This window comes from Eleutherodactylus coqui, chromosome 2, assembly GCF_035609145.1.
Source record: "Eleutherodactylus coqui strain aEleCoq1 chromosome 2, aEleCoq1.hap1, whole genome shotgun sequence".
NCBI lineage: Eukaryota > Metazoa > Chordata > Amphibia > Anura > Eleutherodactylidae > Eleutherodactylus > Eleutherodactylus coqui.
Genome location: NC_089838.1, coordinates 283016150 through 283035283, shown reverse-complemented (window position 1 = coordinate 283035283; position 19134 = coordinate 283016150). Strand labels below are relative to the sequence as shown.

The window sequence follows — 19134 nt, the reverse complement described above, 5'->3', positions numbered from 1 at the left end:
CAGGACGCTCCAGCAAGTTCAAGCCTCCTATGGAGATGTAAAAATAAGTTTAAAAAAAGTTTTTTTAATTTATTGGAAAAAATAAAGGCAGTAAAAAAGTTTAAAAAATAAAAACATTTCTCATATTAATAAAAAAATAAATAAAAGTATATTTGGTATCACTGCATCCCTAAAAGTCTAATCTATCAAAGTAACACATTATTTATCCCACACATTGAACGTCATCTGAAAGTATAAACAACGCCAGAATTGCGCATTTCTTAGTCATGCCAACTCCAAGAAAAAATTTAATAAATAAAAATCAAATAGTCACATGAACTCCAAAATAGCATGAATAAAGCTTCAGGATGTCCTGCAAAAAACAAGTGCTCGCACAACTATGTTGGCTGGAAGCTAAAAATGTTATGGCTGTCAGAAGATGGATGCAAAAAATTATTTTATTAAAGATATTTTAATTTTTAAAAGTAGTCCAGCAAAATTAAAACTATATACATTTGGTTTCATCATAATCGTACTGACCCATAGAATAAAATTGTCATGTCATTATTGCCGCAAATTGTATGCTGTGAGAACAAGACTCCCCCTTAAGGGCTTATTCACATGGACGTATATTGGCTGGGTTTTCACTCCCAGCTGATATAAGCTGCCCCTCTCTGCAAGGGGAGGAGGCTGGACGGGGCGGGAGCCAGTGTGCTGAACTGCCGCCTCCCCCCCCCCATCCCTCACCACTGTTTGCAATGGGAGGGGCGTGGCGAAGCTTAGCTCCGCACCCATCCCTCCCATTGCAAACAGTGGCAGCAGGCGGGAGCTCAGCACAATAGCTCCCGCCCCGTCCCGCCTCCTCCCCTTGCAGAGAGGGGCAGTGTATACCGGCCGGGCATGAAAACTCGACTGATATACATCCATGTGAATAAGCCCTAAGGGGGAAATTGAGGTTTTTTTCCCATTTCACTCCACTTAAAAATTGTAAAAACCTTTTTTAGTACATTATATGGTACATTAAATTGTACCAATGAATACTACAACCCGAACAAAACAAGGTATGTAAACAGAAAAATTAAAAAGTTATGATTTTTGATGTGGGGAAATAAAAACAAAAATTGAAAGAAAAAAAAAGGGCCGGGTCCTTTACGGGTTAAAAGGTATCATAGCTACAAAATTATTTTGTTTCTCTTACTGAGAATGATAGTTTCTACTGGTTAACACGGTAGCAAACTTTTATTTTTTGTGCCCGGAAAGGGAACTAGTTGTTAAAATGCTAAATCCCACTCCAGAATGAATAGATAGATAGATAGATAGATAGATAGATAGATATGAGACAGATAGATAGATAGATATATAGATAAACATGAGATAGATAGATGGTAGATAGATAGATAGATAGATAGATATGAGATAGATAGATAGGAGATAGATAGATAGATAGATAGATAGATAGATAGATAGATAGATAGATAGATAGATAGATAGATAGATAGATAGATAGATAGATAGATAGATATGAGACAGATAGATAGACACGATAGATAGATAGATAGATAGGAGATAGATAGATAGATAGATATGAGACAGATAGATAGATAGATAAACATGAGATAGATAGATAGATAGATGGTAGATAGATAGATAGATAAACATGAGATAGATAGATAGATAGATAGATAGATAGATAGATAGATATTGTTAACATGACTGGTCTGAAGGCCAAATGCCAACAGACGGATAATCGCTGCAGGATTCGTGGTCAGACACCCGCCGCGAATCCCACAGTAATAGTTGTACATGGACATGCCATGTTAACAGATTCTCCTCTGCCCACAAGCAGAAATAAACTGCGATTTTCCACTCAGGGGGGAGAATCATAGCATGTCCTATTCAGCATCGAAAATCGCGCGGACTGCTTCCATTGCAGTCAATGGAAGCTGTCTGTCCCGCGATACTCCGCGCTGTGAGCACAGCAGAAGTATCGCGGGAAATCGCATCACCACCCTGCATCAATGCGTCATGTGCTGCATTGCGCATGCGAGCCGACTCGCTGGCAGAGACTCTCACCACGGATCCGGAGAAGTGAGTATAGGGTCTCTGCAAGATTTCACAGGTGGAATCCGACCCAGCCGTGGGCATGAGGCCTAACTCGATCAACAGCATTGTAGTATGTTGTAATTAAGTTATTATAAAAGCATATGCCGGTTGGAACAAGTTATCCCCTATACACGGAATATGGAGTAACTAGCTGATTGGTGGTGGGGAGCATTGGGACCCCCACCAATCTTGAGAAGGAAGGTCCATTTGGTCCCTAAATGAATTGGCAATCTCCAGTACTCTCATTGAAATGAATGGAGTGGCAGCACACCTGTGCGATCTCCGCCCCATTATTTTGGGGACCAACTGGACCCCCATTGTTGGGATCGATGAGGGGCTGAGCTGTTGGATCCCCACCGATCAGCTGGCTATCTTCTATCCCATGGATTGAGGATAGCTTTTTTCCACCGGTGTATCCCTTTAAGGTTTGCCATAGATAAATGGCTAGATAGACAGACATACAGACAGACAGACAGACAGACAGATAGACAGATAGACAGACAGATAGATAGATAGATAGATAGATAGATAGATAGATAGATAGATAGATAGATAGATAGATAGATAGACAAACAGACACATGCATGTCTAGCCCATGCTATGTGCAATTTGGGTGGTCGCAGACACCAGTTGTAAGGAGGGCACCAAGCAGATGTAGACTGGGGGCAATAACAAGCCTTAGGTGTGCCCGTCTAGCTGATCTTCTTCCTCTGTGTAGCAATGAATTGTGGAGCAACATGAATCATTCTCTTATTGGCTCTGTCTCTTCCCCTCTAATGTTTTGAGGTGCTGCTGTCAGCCTATCGGTACCCTTGCAGAGCTGCTTAGTTCTGCCGCTGTATGTATATTATGAGCTTAGTTCTGGTGCTGTATTTATGTTATAGGCTTGGTTCTGGTTCTGTATTTATGTACTGAGCTTGGTTCTGGTGCTGTATTTATACTATGGGCTTGGTTCTGGTGCTGCATTTGTGTACTGAGCTTGGTTCTGTTGCTGTACTTATGTTATGAGCTTGGTTCGGGTACAGTATTTATTCACCGAACTGTTCTGGTGTGCATCTTACTGCTTTCTGCACAAACAGAGTACAAGCTTATTGCTTATCAATGCAATATGCAGTATATAATCTTTTGCTTATAACGAGGGGAGTGGGGTGAAATCTGCGTAGGGTGCCATCTAACGTAAGACGGTCAATGGCCGCATGCATACATATATAAATGCATATATACAAACAAACCATGTGCTTTCACCTCCTGTAGAGTCTTATAGTACAGTATGTGACCTATTTTACACTATATAGCTGTAGAAATTTTCCTAACCCTTTGACATTCCAGCTCCCTATTTATTGTCAAATTAGCATCAGGTCACATGAAAATTCCTTCTTCATTATTGTTGCTGTTAATGAGGCTCTTTTTTCTAGTGTCTTTATTTCCTCATCGGGGACTTTCCAACAGACTATGAGAAAAGAAAAGAGAAAGGAAAGAGGGTGTAACTATGTCAGGGAATGTCCCTGCCCTAAACCATCCCACAAGCAGGATATAAACACACACACACATGTCTCAGTAGTCACATGCTACATTATAAATCATGGGGCTAACCTGCAGCTCTGCAGCTCAAGGTGAGTGTGAAAAATTGTGGCCGGGCGCTGAAAGCCTCCGTAGAACCAGTAATAAAGTTGTACAATTCCTGATGATGGTGATGATTATATTACGAAGATGCTTGTTAGAGTTTGGGAAAACTTGTCCTTTGTTTGACAAATAACTGGTCTTTGACATTGGTATCTGCTATTTTGTTGTGTTGCTATTAAGGATGGCTTACTTGGCCATAATATTGTCAGACCCCCTGCAGTTCTACTGCACTGAACTTAGAAGATTTAATAGTGATCTAAGTTCAGTGCAGAAGAAGTACCGTCGGTCTTGTTGTTTGTGGGCATAGGGGTGCTATAAGATGTGGCAGAGAACTCCGCCATAGACAAATCCACACCAACATCTGCATATCTTACATGTGGATTTTACCATGGAGTTGCTGTAGATTTGCTAAGGGTGAAATCTGCAGCAATATCCGCATGTAAGACATATGCACTATTTGGTGTGGATTTGTCCATGATGGAATTTTCCGCCACATGTGAAGGCACCCTCATATGGAGATGCATATGATGGCCAAGCAGCCATAATCATTTTCTTCTTAAATGTAATGATTACATCCAATACTACTTATGATAAAAGTTGCAGGATACCCATTCTGGTTAACGTCTATTTGCATTATGTACTGTGTGCAAATAGCAGAAGAACCTTTTAAGGACCAGGGTGTTTTGGTCCAAAAGGACCAGATACTTTTTAGGGATTTTATCCATGCTGTGGTTTTACGGCCTAATTTGTTTGGCATTTTTAGCTACCAAAATTATTTTTGCTCTGTTTTTTTTTTTTTCTCCATGACATGTAGGGCTATTTTTTTATGTTTTTTCACTGAGGTGTAAAAAGATTTGTTTAATTTATAGTCGTTTATTTTTAATATTAGTATATTTACGATGAAATAAAGTGCAGGAATGAGTTCCTCATTTTGTTTTGGACGTTTTGATATATAATTTGTATAGTTTTGGATTACAGGGCGGTTTTGGTTGTTGTCGGCAGTGGGTCATTTTTTTTTATATATGTATTTTTATTTATTCTTTATTTTTTTTAAACATGTTTTTGTAACAATTTTTTTAAAGATCTTTGTCCCTCATGATGTCGTATAAGAACTCTGGGGTCATTCACATTGTCTATTTATTTTTTTTTATTTCACACTTTTTTACATTTTCTGTAGCTGGGTCATCCATAGGAGCAGCTTCTGTAGGAGCCCCAGTTATAGGTAAAAAACCTCTCCCTAGTGTGACAATAGTCACTAACAGAGCTGATCTAGGTCTGCTAAGACCCTGCAGTTCTGCCGTGGCAGGGGGCACCCGGTAGACACATGATTGTCAGGTCGAATAGCGGAAGCAACACTTCCGTTTTCTTTATACACTACATAGCGCTCATTGAGCGCTATGTAGCCTACAAGAGAGAAAGCAGAAGTGCTTAAAGTCCCTTCCTCAGCTTGTTTCTAGGCAACCTGCAACAATAAAATAGGGGTTTTAAAGTTTTTTGAAGATTGCACAAAAAGATTGTTATATTATATGTGTCACGTTTTTTGGAACCACATATATGAGCTGGTACAGGTTTCAGCTATAACTTATGCCAGCCTAATGCTGGACCCATCCCAATATTTACCAAAAAGTGTCCAAAGCCGGCATAAACAATCAAAGTTTCAGTTTTAGCATTTATGAGTATACCAAAATTGGACTTTTTCTCACCAGAATTGTGGTACCGTAATTATGATAAATATGCCCCAATGTTCTTAGACCCCTATCTATACATTATTTGTCCTTGGACGCACTGCAAATATCATTTCCTATGATCTCTCTTTAATAAATGTGTTCTATGTTAGAAAATCTAATGAGGTGGAAAGGTTTCTTCCTTTCACTGCAAGAAAAATGGAAGAATGGTTCTCTGTGGTCATTGGGTCCAAAAATGTGCAGATCTTTTTTCGGTTATCAGTTTCTGGTGATGGGAGTCATTTGTCAGAAATGCAAGAATGACAGACACTAGTAAGGGTAAAAAAGATCAGTCCTCGCCAGTCAAGCAGAGAATACAAATGACATGAGTTTTTCCTCATTTGCAAATATTTAGTATTCCATAAAATAGATGCATCACAGAAGGGGAAATCAAGAATTAAAAACAATCACAGAAAAATGGCCGTTACTTACTGACTGAGGAGTGCATATAGATGCATCCTCCTCTCACCATAAAATAGACAAACGCAACAATGTTTCGGTTTGCAATAAGCCTTTTTCAAATTGAAAAGGCTTATTAGAACCCAAAAAGTCACTGCATTTGTGTATTTTATGGGATACTAAATACATTTGGAGATGAGGAAATACTCATGTCATTTGTATTCTCTGTTTGAAGGCGATCCTGGTAATAATTACTGGATCAATATAATAACACCATGTATATTTGTTAGATGAGTACAATCCAGGCTGGAGGAGAATGGATGGTATAATACGCACAAAGTTAAGGTTTTTTTACACCCCGGGCACATGCGTATTTTGGTTTGTGAATATGCAGCATGATCACACATGAAAATACGCTGATTCCCAACGTGTTTCTGTTGATCTGTAGTTTTATACACATATAAATGCTCAGCATATTTACGCACATAAAAAAATGCGCAAAATCCTGTTGAGCATATTTGTGCATTAACATGTCAAAATTCTTTTTTTTTTTACCATTTAAATTCCACGCTATTGCACACGGTTAAAAAAGGGGCAGGATCTAACTTTTTGCGCATGTATAAACATACCTACAAGAAAGCTAGGGAAGCCCTATCTTTTCTCATGTGAGAATCGCGCTGGTGAAGACGAAACCATTGAAATCAATGGTTTTGTTTCGGCATGTTTCGTGTTATTTTAAGCCCCAAATCTGCAGCAAATACACAAGTTTACTCACAGCTATTGATTTCTATCAGCTATTTCTGTGTGTAAGCGCTTAAACAGACGAATGTGATTTAATCAAGTCACGGGTGCAAAAACCTGACAAAATGAAACCATTGATTTTAATCGGGATATTACTACGTGCGAGAAAAGATAGGTCGTGTCCTATGTTCATGCGCAAATACGCTCCATAGCGGCGAGCGTATTTGTGCATGCGCTCGTCTGTTTAAGCCTTAATATGCTCTTAGGGCTCCTTAACACTTGTGTGATTCCTGGCACCATATCGCCCTCACTATCCATGTGAAAGCCCCGTTGATGTGAGTCGTTTTTATCTGAAGACAGCCTCACATCACTGCGAGGATGAAGGGGTTCCTCCGATGCAGCTGTCACAGCCGCAGCAGAGAATCACAGAGTTCTCCCATTGCTTTCGATGGGAAACAAAGATTGGGCATGCTGTGATATGTGTCCCGCATAGCAACGCATCGCGATGCCATGGAGTAAAATATCACTAACGTGAATGAACCTATTGAAAAGAATGGAGTTCATCTCACACAATTTTCATGCCATTGTGAAGACAGCCCAAGAAAAGGCATGCTGCATTTTTTCTGGGTTCAGCTGCTGTGCGTATTACGTACGTAAAAAATATGCGCATAATATGCTGCGTATTTACGTTCATTTGAAAGAGCCCTAAGAAACAAAGCCACTGGAAGTAGTAGGTACTGTTGCACAACATGTCACAATGTTAGAAAAATGACTTAGTCTATGAAAGGAACAAACTGGGAAGATTGATGATGCCGAAGTTCCTTTTTTTGCTTTCTTGTCTCATTACTAGCCACTGTAATTGTAGATTTCCTGTAATCTTGTGGTAGAACATTAACCTGAATGATCACTGCGCTGGGCAGATAAAGAGCACCTGCTCAACGCTCTGGATACAACCACAGACAATGCAGCAATTGTTTTACACACTGCAAATATAACCTAAGAACGATAAGACTTTATTGCAGTTTACTAGCAGTGAAATGTATCAGCAGGTGAGAGGTAAAGCCAACCGCCTGATTGCAGGAAGTAGAATATGAACATGCTGGCAGCAGCGCCGGCTACTTACTATGTAGTTATTTTGCTTTGCGGTGCTTGATAGAGACTGCTGAAGGTAGTAGCCAGGAATGTATGGCAGCATCCAGTCATATGATTTCACAGAACTTCATTCAGTTTTACATTTCTGACTGGCTTCTATGGTTTCTTATTTACATAATGTCTACCAGTGAGCTTGGTGTAATTAATTAACTAGAAGTTCCAGGGATACTCTAAATTCTCATATCCGGTGCAATGCTTGCATTTCATTGAGGTTATGTTTGAGGTGGCTATCCTGGAGACTTTAGCCACAGGTCAAGTCAACTGGAACAGTAAGGTGTAAGGGTACGTTCATATCAGGGGCGTAACTATAGATGATGCAGGGGATGCGGTTGCACCCGGGCCCAGGAGCCTTGGGGGGCCCATAAGGCCTCTCTTTTCCATATAGGAAGCCCAGTACTATGAATAAAGCATTATAGTTGGGGGCCCAGTTCCAGGTTTTGCATTGGGGCCCAGGAGCTTCAAGTTACGCCTCTGGTTCATATACAGCTGATTCGGTGCAGAATTTGTTGCAGATCTGCAGCAGATTTCACCCTTTCAACTGAATTCAAATTACAGGGATGAAATCTGCTTCAGATCTGCAATAAAATCCGCAACCAAATCTGCAGCCAATCAGCTACGCCTTAGGAACTAACCCTAAAGTCAGCTTCACCGGTCGCTCATTTACCTCCACATTTATTAAGACGTCATTACCTCATAATAAGTCTGACACCTCTCTGCCTGTCTGTGTGCCATCAATTAAAACCTATGCCTGCTGTAAGCTCCCCAATAAGCCTCTCCCACTATTCAAACTGCAGAAAAAGTCGCACATTATTCCGCAGATGACAGAAGTGACATTATTTGTGGTTTTTTAACATCAGAAAACTAGCCCAAATCTCTTAGGGACCTTTCACAAGGGACGGAATTATGGAGCAGGACGCAGCCAAATCCGCAGTTGTGGAATTCTACACCAATAACCGCAGGTCTACCTGCAGATTTTGATGCAGAATTGCAGACAGGTTTTAAGCCATTTTCAATTCCACCTAAAAATCCGCAGATAAAATGTGGATTTTGGTGTGGAATTTATGACGGCTTATGGTGCGTCATGCGGCCTATTCCATCCTGAGTGAAAGGTCCCTTATGAGGATATTTCTTAACTATATAATGCACAACAGTAGGTCATGTGCCACAGAATACAAAAATATACCTTTGCTTCCGGGACATCTACCTGCATATCATTGGTGGACATGGGCAATGTTTTACAGAGTTCGTGTGCATTGGTGATACTGTGCAGATATAATTTAGATACAATATAGTCTGTATTTCCAAAGAAGTAAAGTTAGCGCTCTCTCACACACAAGCGTTTTTTAATGTGTATTATGCTTGTGTGTTTTGCGCACGTGATACACGGTAGGTAATAAACTTTACATTACTTTCAACAGATTTCCTCACACACCGCGCGCAAAATGCATGTGCAAAAAGGAACGCAACATGCTCCATCACATATTATGCTGTATTTGTCGGCACACAGCAGTACGCAATTGCATAAAATACCGGAAGAAAAAGCATTGCCGGACTTTTATGGCCAATAAGAGACCGGACAGCTGAGAGAAAACCAAGTGGACCCCATTATAGTCTATGGGGTCTTTTCGTTGCTGTATGGTTCCATCATAAGACAGATCCATTCAGCCAGGGAATTCCCATAACGGAGCACAAAAACGAAAACCCCCGACGTAGATGTGAAATCAGCTTTATTATTTGAGCTCTGTGTTTCACAATACACTGTTGACATTGAAAGTGAAATTCAACTACACGTGAGGATTAACTCATGCAAGCATGGCTTCAAATTAGGAGATATTAAAAATGACTGCATTCGCTTACAATTTAATCAATAGGATCAATTAATGATGTGTACAAAGAACTAGGATTAGGATTTTGTATAACTCTGCTGTAATCTATAAAAACAAAATTATATTATACTCTATGCAGACAGAAGACTACATTACCCAATTGTAAATATGGTTTATAATACAATGCTGCTACAGACTATGCACACATAGAGCACTACACCCCCACAGCGTGACTATGATATGATCATAATAATCTGTTGTACTCCATACATAAATCACTAAACCTTCCAAAATGTTCTGACCACTGAAGAGTTCCACAGTACAATTAAGTTATACCCTGTGGACACATATCTATCTATCTATCTATTAGAGATAAATGAGCATACTCGCTAAGGACAATTGCTCGAGTGAGCATTGTCCTTAGCGAGTACCTGCCCGCTCGGAAGAAAAGGTTCGGCTGCCGGCACGGATGAGCGGTGAGTTGCGGCACCCGAACCTTTTCTTCCGAGCGGGCAGGTACTCGCTAAGGACAGTGCTCGCTCGAGCAGTTGTCCTTAGCGAGTATGCTCGCTCATCTCTACTATCTATCTATCTATCTATCTATCTATCTATCCATCCATCCATCCATCCATCCATCAATTATGTCCTTAGGTGAGTTGTAATGTTGACATGTATGCAGTACAGAGAAAGACTAGGCCTATCTACTTTTATCCCAATTTTTTTATGACTCAGTTCAATGAAACCTTTTATTATTATATAGCATTTTTATTATAGAGATACAGTAGCTTTTTACAGAAATTGGACAAAGTACAAGGTTTAGGTCCTCCCTTTCACGAACTACTGCTGTAAGAAAATTTGTCAGAGTGAATGGTGTATAGTGTAGCTATTAATTAGTTATATATTACTAGCAATGGTGTGAGATGATGGTGAGGTTGGCGTATTTGCACTTGGGTGTATTTGTTTTAGAATGATATCATAAAGTCATGTTTATGAGCTTATTTTAGCCTATTACTTCAGGACAGTATCAATTTTTATTAAGGAACTCATTGACCATACACAATTCAACTGTATTTCCTGAACATTATGTTAAGGTTTTTGAATTTTGGGGGGTAATATACATCTTGAACATATACTAGATATTTTACATTTGTTGACTCATGTTCCGGTTTGTATCTTTAGGTCTCTCTTTTCACCCCCATTCCAAGGGCTGCAATATCTTCCTAAATAATTGCCTCCATCGGGCCAAGCGATGCCACAGCTTCCATGATGGGATTATCTTCTCGAATCGCCCACTTCTCCCTAGAGAGAAAGTCTGGATAAGAATTTTAGAAGTTGAACGGCGATGGCATGGAGCTTTACGAATTGGTTTTACTTCTATGAACCCCAGCAACATTGACGCTACCTCTCTACCACCGTTTGCTTGCCCTAACCTTACCAATACTCCTGATTTCTGGGCTCTAGGAATTCCAGAGGAATTGTGCACGGAGGGCAAGGAAATTTGCTTCTGGGTAAACAGAAAAGGTCAAGCACTTTTGAAGAAAAAGGGATGTTTTAAGCCAAAGGTGTTATTCTCTGGTATACCAAGGAATACAACACTCTGGGCTATGATAGATGTATATGGTCAAACAAAGGCTTTACAGCTTCTGGGTAAGTGGTCTATATTATCAGTTGGCATAATCATATCTGTTAATTTATCAAAGTACAGTACACTCATTGCCAAAAAATAATGCACTAAGGAGTTGTGGGAATTGAATGAAACTTTATATGTGTGAATAGAATGAGGATACATGTGTTTACAATATTAGAATGAAAAGATAAGTTAATGGGGGGAAAACTGTACTATACAAAAGGAGGCTCTAGCACCCCATTGGGCCACCTTTAGTCTGGATATGTAATGAGATACAATCGGGCATAAAGACTCCGTATTTTATCCTGCCGTACATTTGCCCACAGATTGCAACTGGCCCTCTAAATTTTGCACACTCGTAGGCTGCCAAAGCTGGCATTCCAGAGGGTCCCATAAATGCTCGAAAGGTGATAAATTTGCAAGCAGATTAAAGAAGTGTCGCAACATGGCAAAGGCATTCCTGGGAAACCCTTGCTGTTTGTTGGGCAAGCATTATCCTGCTGAAAAATGCCTGTTGGAAGCCCCGCCATGAGAGGCAACACTTGTGGCTGCAGGTTTTTTTGCACGTATCGTTGTGTTGTTAGTGCCCCTCGTATCACTACTATGGATGACCAACACTCGTATGCGATGGCTCCCTAGATCATCACAGGATTGAAGTGCTCACCACAAGGCCTCCATACTCTAACACAACCATTGTTGGGTCCCAAACAAAACCTAGATTCACTGCTAAAGACAATACAGTTCCAATCTACAGTAGTCCAAGTTTCTCCTTCCCAACACCACTGCAAACAAAAGGTGATGATGGTGGAGAGTTAAATAGCAGGTCAACTAATGAGCATAGTGACACCAAATTTCCTTATGCTAAGCATCTGGAAATGGTCCGAACAGAGACAGGGGCCTGTAATGAAGCTTCCACTTGTGTCTGGATGGTGGAGAATGAAACTGTTGGATCTGTTTGTGCTCATTGGCAGATCAAACAATCCTCTCTACTATTGTTCTGTCTGGGCCTTCCGTAGCCTGTTCGCAGTGTGTTTGATGCTTCATAATCGTCTAGTCAGAACGGCTTAGATGGCGGACAATTTTGCAAACCAACCATCTTGCTTCTCTTATTTCAATGATTCCCCCCTCTCAAAGTCTGTTAACTGGGCAAAATGTCTTTGAGTGTGTCGTAGAGGCATCTAGTGGTCCACGATCTCCCAACAAGAGGTCCACTACACAAAAGTTGCCTTTTTATAGGTCAACGGAGGAAGCATTTTTACAGCCTCTGGTGACAAGACCCCGTGTCTAGTCAGACCACAACTGTAACCATTTACATATCCGCCTAAAACATAACTGCAGGCCCAGTTTTGCAGCAATCCGACCTTTCTATCTGGGCGCATTATATTTTTTGTCAATGGGTGTAGTAAGATATTTTTCATTTAAACAAAAGTAATGTGAAATATTCTATTTCAGATGTGAAAACAAAGCAGCCGTTCTCTCCATGTTGTGGACCTGGCAATCTAGGTTAGTTCACTTTCATCAATGTCAAAAAATGAATGTTTTGGTGACGTTAAATCAAATCAGAAAACAGCTGCAGTTCTCCATAACTGCTCTGTCCTGCCCGGATCACACCCTCTTCCTGGATCACAATCCAGCTGCTCCATCCTGTCCACAGACGTCAGACTTGGAAGATCTCACATGAGATACTGCTGTAAAATCAGGTCACACTTTACTCCTGCAGTTACATTTACACATGTTGTTCGTCCGACTGGTTATACTGGTCCAGTATGGTTGATTATATCATATGTGTGACATATACCTAAAAATCCCAACTGTGTAATTTAGTAATACAAAAGGTGTTTTGAAGAAACCTCCCACATTTCAATCATATGATAAAATTCTGACGAATGATGGATTGTAATTAGCATTGAATGAAAGAAAAACCCAAAGAATGTTTGATCCTCATTTATGAAACCTGTCTAATACAGGGAGCGTCACAGAAAAAGTAGGCCGGGCACCACGCTTTTATGTAAGATGTCTAAAAGAAAATATGTCTTTGTTGCCCACTGCAGCCAATCACAGCGCAGCTTTCATTTTACCTCAGCAGTATAAGAAATGGCAACCAATCACAGCGCAGCTTTCATTTTACCTCAGCAGTATAAGAAATGGCAACCAATCACAGCGCAGCTTTCATTTTACTACAGAGCTACGAGAAATGAAACCTGCGCTGTGATTGGTTGCTATAGGTAACAGTCACAGTTCAGCTCTCATTCCTCGTTGCTCTGAGGCAAAATGAAAGCTGCACTGTGATTGGTTGCCATGGGCAACAGGGACAGATTTTCTCTAAGGCAGCTTTCATAAGAGTGTGGTGATCGGCTACTTTTCCTTTGCCCATCTTGTAGTAAAACTTTTGGTCTACCAGAGCAGTATAAGAAAAGAGGAGCTGTGCTGCGTTTGGTTGCTATGGGCAAAAAATAGAGTTTTACTGTTAGGGCTCCTTCACACGGGCATATGCGTTTTTGAGTACACCTCAGCGCAAAGTATTTCTGTTTGTATGAGGGGTTTTTGTGCGTGTATTGGCATCGTTTACCGTACTTTTGGCTCGCACGGGGCATGTTCATTTCAGCATGGCAGAAGAACATGCCCAAATTTAAATGTCTATTTAGCCTAATCACTTCCAGATGTGTTCTCTTTTAACATTTGCGCAGCCAATATTGACTTCTATAGTGACTTGTGGTGCACAAATGCGCACAAAAATAGAGCAGGTCCTATTATTATTTATATTTATTTTATTTTTTTGCATGCGCCAACAAAAAAAAAAAAGAAATGTGAATGAAGCCATTGAAATCAACGGGTTCTGTTCACTGCGTATTGCACGCGCAAATATGCCTTGCAAATCTTGCTTCACAAATATGCCCCTGCCTTAGGCCTCCTTCACAGAAGTGTTTTACACAGCTAATTTAGCTGCAATAAAAAAATAGCGTCCATCTGAAGCATTGGATTCCCATGCATTCATGCAGATGACTCATTTTGAACCACATAAAAACGTCCTGGCCGAAAAGATAGAACATCGGCGACCGTATACAGTAGCCGATATTATACACAACCGGAAAAGATAGGTCTTGCCCTATCTTTTGGCCGATATACGCTGACAGCTCCCATAGACTCTTATGGGAGTGGCCGAAAAAGGTAGTTTAGCAGCGGCCAACACTTGGTTCTAGTAAAGGATTAGAAGTAATTCCAAGGATTTATGCCAATCGTGGGAATTCCAGGCTGAGGCATATTTTTGTCCTAATGCAACGCACCAGGCCATATGAATGGACAAAAAAAATGTAATTTTAGCCGCAATTCGATCATGGCTTTTTCCCGTTCATGCGATTTTCGGCTGCTGCGGGGACAGCGTAAAGACACATCCCCCCTGCTAATGAGGCCGTAGACAGGTTTGATAAGTAAGGCTCAAAATTATTTGAGTTTTGCCTTAATCTAGTGCTAATCACAAATCCATCATTCCCCATCATTTTGTCATGTTTCTTGACTGATATGTGGGAGTTTTGAGCAGAACACCCTGTATTCTAGGCCTGTTGTGTAATACTATGACCTTCCTACAGCTGGTTCCTGTTTCTGTTCACTGCCAACAGAGCGAGATAGGGAATATACATGAGCTCTGGCACGCAATCACAGCAGCTCACACATATATATTACATACACACATAATGTAGATAATACAATTTATATATATATATATATATATATATATATATATATATATATATATATATATATATATGATTTCACCACTCTATATTGAGGTCGGCTTCACACGGGAGAGAAAATCGAGCAAGATTTCTGGGTTGCGAGAGGCACATATCTTATACAAATATAAACGCCATTCTTTTGAATAGGGCCATATGTATTTTTTTACCCCGCATGGCATCACGATTTGGGAATCAAATCGTGGCATGTCCTATTTTGTGCATGCTCTCACATCGCACCACCCATTATTTTCAATTGGGCGGCAGCATCACACTATGTGCAAAGTGCGCTTGACGCGAGGTCTCCCATTGAAAACAATGCAGCAAATTCCACAGCAGAGGTTTCCTGCATCCTCAAATTGATTCGAGGCTGTTTTCACATGAAAACGCCTTGTATCTTCTGGGCTTTCACATGGATGGCGAGGGCGATATTGGGCCGTGATTTCCAACCCGATATCGCCCTCGCCAGTGTGACGTTAGTGTGATAAGGATAAAATCCACATCGAACATTTGCAGCAGAGATTGACTTGTTTAAAACAACAGCCACCATGAGTCAATTGCTAAACTTTTCCACAGCACATGGATGCCATTTGTTAAAGTCCCTTCCTCATTGCTGTTACTGTATTCCACTGCTTATAATGTGCTTATTATGAGCTGACAGACTTTCTTGACCTGAAGAAGATATCTTGGTAGTTGATATATATCATATTATATGAAACTAATATTTCCCTAATGTATTTCTTCAACAGAACCTCAAAATTTGGGTTCAGGTCACCCTGAAACAACTGTGACAAAAGACAAAGCTTTGCACCCTCCTCAACCTGAACAACGTATGGAAGATTGTACAAAACTGGACCTAAGAACAGAAGCTATGGACATACAACTGTTCAAAGAAGAAAGGCCTGACTGTGTGATCTGTCAGGACAGAATAGCGGACACTTTGCTTCTACCCTGCAGACATTGCTCTTTCTGCAAACAATGTGTACTAAAAATCAGAGGACAGAACAATACCTGCCCGTTGTGCCGTCAACGTATCTTCATAACCCAAGGAGTTAGAGAAGGACGTCTGCTCACCAACTATGATAGCTGATACATGTTGCTGCTTTATGAGCCACAGTGTTCCTAATTATGCCTTATCATCTATGTACTTTCTTTCCATACCAGCCAAATTGTAGGAACCTTTATTACAGCCGACATAATGGTGGCTACCTGGCTATAATTTTGGCAACCATATTTTTGGAGGTTGTAGAGCACTTTGGATTTATTCATAAAAATTCAGCCATTATTCAAGAAACGGTACAAAATGAAGAAAAAAGTATAAGTAATAAGGCTCCTGGCATACTTTATTTGATTTTTATGTTGGAAATATATGCATATATGTCAGGAAGATTTCCTCACATATACATTTGACAGAAGGCTGCAACATATTCCAGTGTATGAGCATACAGTGGTATGTCACCCACAGGATCCAATAGTACAAAATGTATCTCACGCAGTATACAGTACGTTTTTGATTGTATGTCTCTGTAAAAGCATAGTCTACTATTGCACTGTGAAAAAAACGGTATGGTAATATATACTAGGTTGGCGTATGTCAAAAAGGAAATTCTACTAGCAAACGCCGGTTGAATGTCGCCCTATGAATACATTTAGATATGCAACAGAAGCTTTACGAAAGCATATGCTGAACATAGTTCACTAGCAAAGTGTGAACAGAGCACAAAGCCTTATGCACATGACCGTAAGTGGGATCCGTATCACACAGATCTAGAATACAAGATCGTAGTGTATTTCAATGAGATACTGTGTATCAGACCACACCAGTAAAATGCTATATAGAGTATAGAACCTCACAGAAAAACGCCCAAGTTCTGCATTGTACACCATATTATGGGCCAAAATATATAATGTTGCTTGAGGACTAACCAAGGGTAAGAACTTGACATACTTTATGGAATATATGTAATAGGGAACTAAATGTAGAATGTGATAAAAGGAAAACCAGAACATTACTTATACTTGTATACAGTGAACACTGGTAGCATCCACACACCTTGTGGTTCAGATTACGGGTTAAAAAATGTAAATATAGGTGGAATGACTCCGGAAGAGAACAAAGGGCACGCACGTAGGTTGCAAAGAAAGTTGTAAATAGTAAATCAGGGAAACAAAACTGAAAGGTATAGAAGAAAATCTGCTATTGAGCAAGAGGGTAAGAGATAAGTAGAGATGGCAGAAGGGCAGGCAAGTGATGAGAAGAAAGAAGGTCAGGGAAAGGAATCGAAACAAAAGAGAAGTAGGCAGTTATATGGGTGGCATAAAGAAGGACAGAGACATGTTGAATTGAGGAAAGTTAATCAGAGGCATAACATGAAGTTCCTGGGCCTCAATGCAAAATTTGTAACAGGCCCCACCAACCAGGTTTTTCATTTGTGATACTGGTCTTCTTATGCTGCAGACTGGCCTTGGGTCTCCTATGATACCAGGGTTCAAGTGTGATTGCTGCCCCTGTAGATAGACCCTGGACACAGTGGAAAGAAGGTCAGAGAAAAGTGAGCCAAGTGCAGGAGACATTAGAATATGAGTATGGTACAAGTAGATATGAAGATGGAAGAAAGGTGTGAAAAATTAGACAATGAAGGTAAATTAAGAAAGTTGCAGAATGGACAAAAAGTGAATAATCAAAACGGGTAATTAGGCAGGTATCTAAGCCGTGAATACAGAACCTATATTGTGGGGAATGTGCAAACCTGAAATATCCAGAATGTGATTTTTATATTTTTGTATTACTAAACTTTGTACTATAATAATTCCATGTTACCTTATTTTGTATTACAAAATAATCAGCTGCTGTGTAAATGTTCCTAGACATGATTTTTATAGACAGACAAATAAAGATTTTTATACAAAAAAATGTATATTATTTTAATAGAAAGCAAACTTTACATTAATATTGTTTTTGTATAAAATATCACTGATCTCCTCTAAAATCCTAATGCCAGTAACATATTTTCATTCTCAAAGCATTGGAAGTTGTAGACAATAGAGATGAGCGAACGTACTCGGTAAGGGCGATTTCGCAATCGAGCACCGCGATTTTCGAGTACTTCACTACTCAGGTGAAAAGTACTCAGGTGCGCTGTGGGTGAGCGGGGGGTTGCAGCGGGGAGTGGGGGAGCGAGAGGGAGAGAGAGAGGGCTCCCCCCTGTTCCCCGCTGCTACCCCCCACTCCCATCTGCAACCCCCCGCCCCACAGCGCACCCAAGTACTTTTCACCCGAGTAGTGAAGTACTCGAAAATCGCGGTGCTCGATCGTGAAATCGCCCTTACCGAGTACGTTCGCTCATCTCTAATAGACAACCTTTCTTTTATGTACCACACATCAGATGTGCAAATTAAGGTCTTGGACCTCAATGAAAAATCCATAACAGGTACCCACTTACATGTGCCACTTATAATACTGGTGCTTTCTTATGTGGTAGAGGTGCCTTTGTGGGTGCTTTGGCACCAGGGTTAGTGGCATTTCACGATTAAGTCAATAAGATTGGTCACTCAGCTATTAAGGAGTATCTGTCATTTCACATTTTTCCCATAAACCAATAGTTCGAGCTGTGATAAGAAATGCTGTAATATACAGTATCTTAGAAACACTTTTTTTTCTCCTTAGGGAGAGCACCTAGACTGTGAGTGAGGATACTTAAAAGGCCATTTATGCTCCTCTGGGTAATATGCAAATAAAGGAGATGGAACAGTACCCCCACAGTGCCACCTATTGGAAAGCAGCATTACTTCCAGTCAATGTTAGGCTCTTTATAAAAGCCTTGTAACAATGACCGGGAATTGAAAGCAAAGCCAGACTCCATGCACATACAGCTGTTTCGGGGTGTTTGCCCCTCATCAGTGTGCAGCAGGATTCTGGCTTTGTTAGAGAGAGGCCTGTGACATGGGTCAGAAACGCTATCTTTTCTCCTCAAGGAGAGCATCTAGACAGTGAGTGAGGAGACTTAAAAAGGCCATTCATACTCCTCTGGGTAATATGCAAATAAGGGAGATGGAACAGTACCACACAGTGCCTTATTACAGTATCTTATTACAGAATGCTGCTTTCTCTAGTTTTTTGATCCCCCTTCCTCACAGATGGACAGATCACTCACTTTTAAAATCTATCCCTGGAGAGGCAAATATGAATATATATGGTCAAATGACTGAGGGATCGGGTTACATACTGC

The 19134-nt window shown here is 40.4% G+C and overlaps 1 protein-coding gene across 1 annotated transcript; it reads left to right on the top strand.

The window, feature by feature from the left end:
- Positions 1 to 3608: 3608 nt before the first annotated feature.
- NEURL3 (neuralized E3 ubiquitin protein ligase 3) lies at positions 3609 to 17806 on the top strand. The gene is made up of 4 exons (XM_066593093.1): positions 3609 to 3695; positions 10727 to 11194; positions 12627 to 12677; positions 15655 to 17806. The coding sequence occupies exons 1-4, from the start codon at positions 3665 to 3667 to the stop codon at positions 15993 to 15995; spliced, it is 891 nt and encodes a 296-aa protein (XP_066449190.1). The 5' UTR covers positions 3609 to 3664; the 3' UTR covers positions 15996 to 17806.
- Positions 17807 to 19134: the final 1328 nt, after the last annotated feature.

Coding starts and splice junctions, on each gene's coding strand:
- NEURL3 (XM_066593093.1), top strand. CDS start 3,665: ATGGGGCTAACCTGCAGCTCTGCAGCTCAAG. Junction 3,696..10,726: donor CTGCAGCTCTGCAGCTCAAG/GTGAGTGTGAAA, acceptor TTGTATCTTTAG/GTCTCTCTTTTCACCCCCAT. Junction 11,195..12,626: donor AAAGGCTTTACAGCTTCTGG/GTAAGTGGTCTA, acceptor ATTCTATTTCAG/ATGTGAAAACAAAGCAGCCG.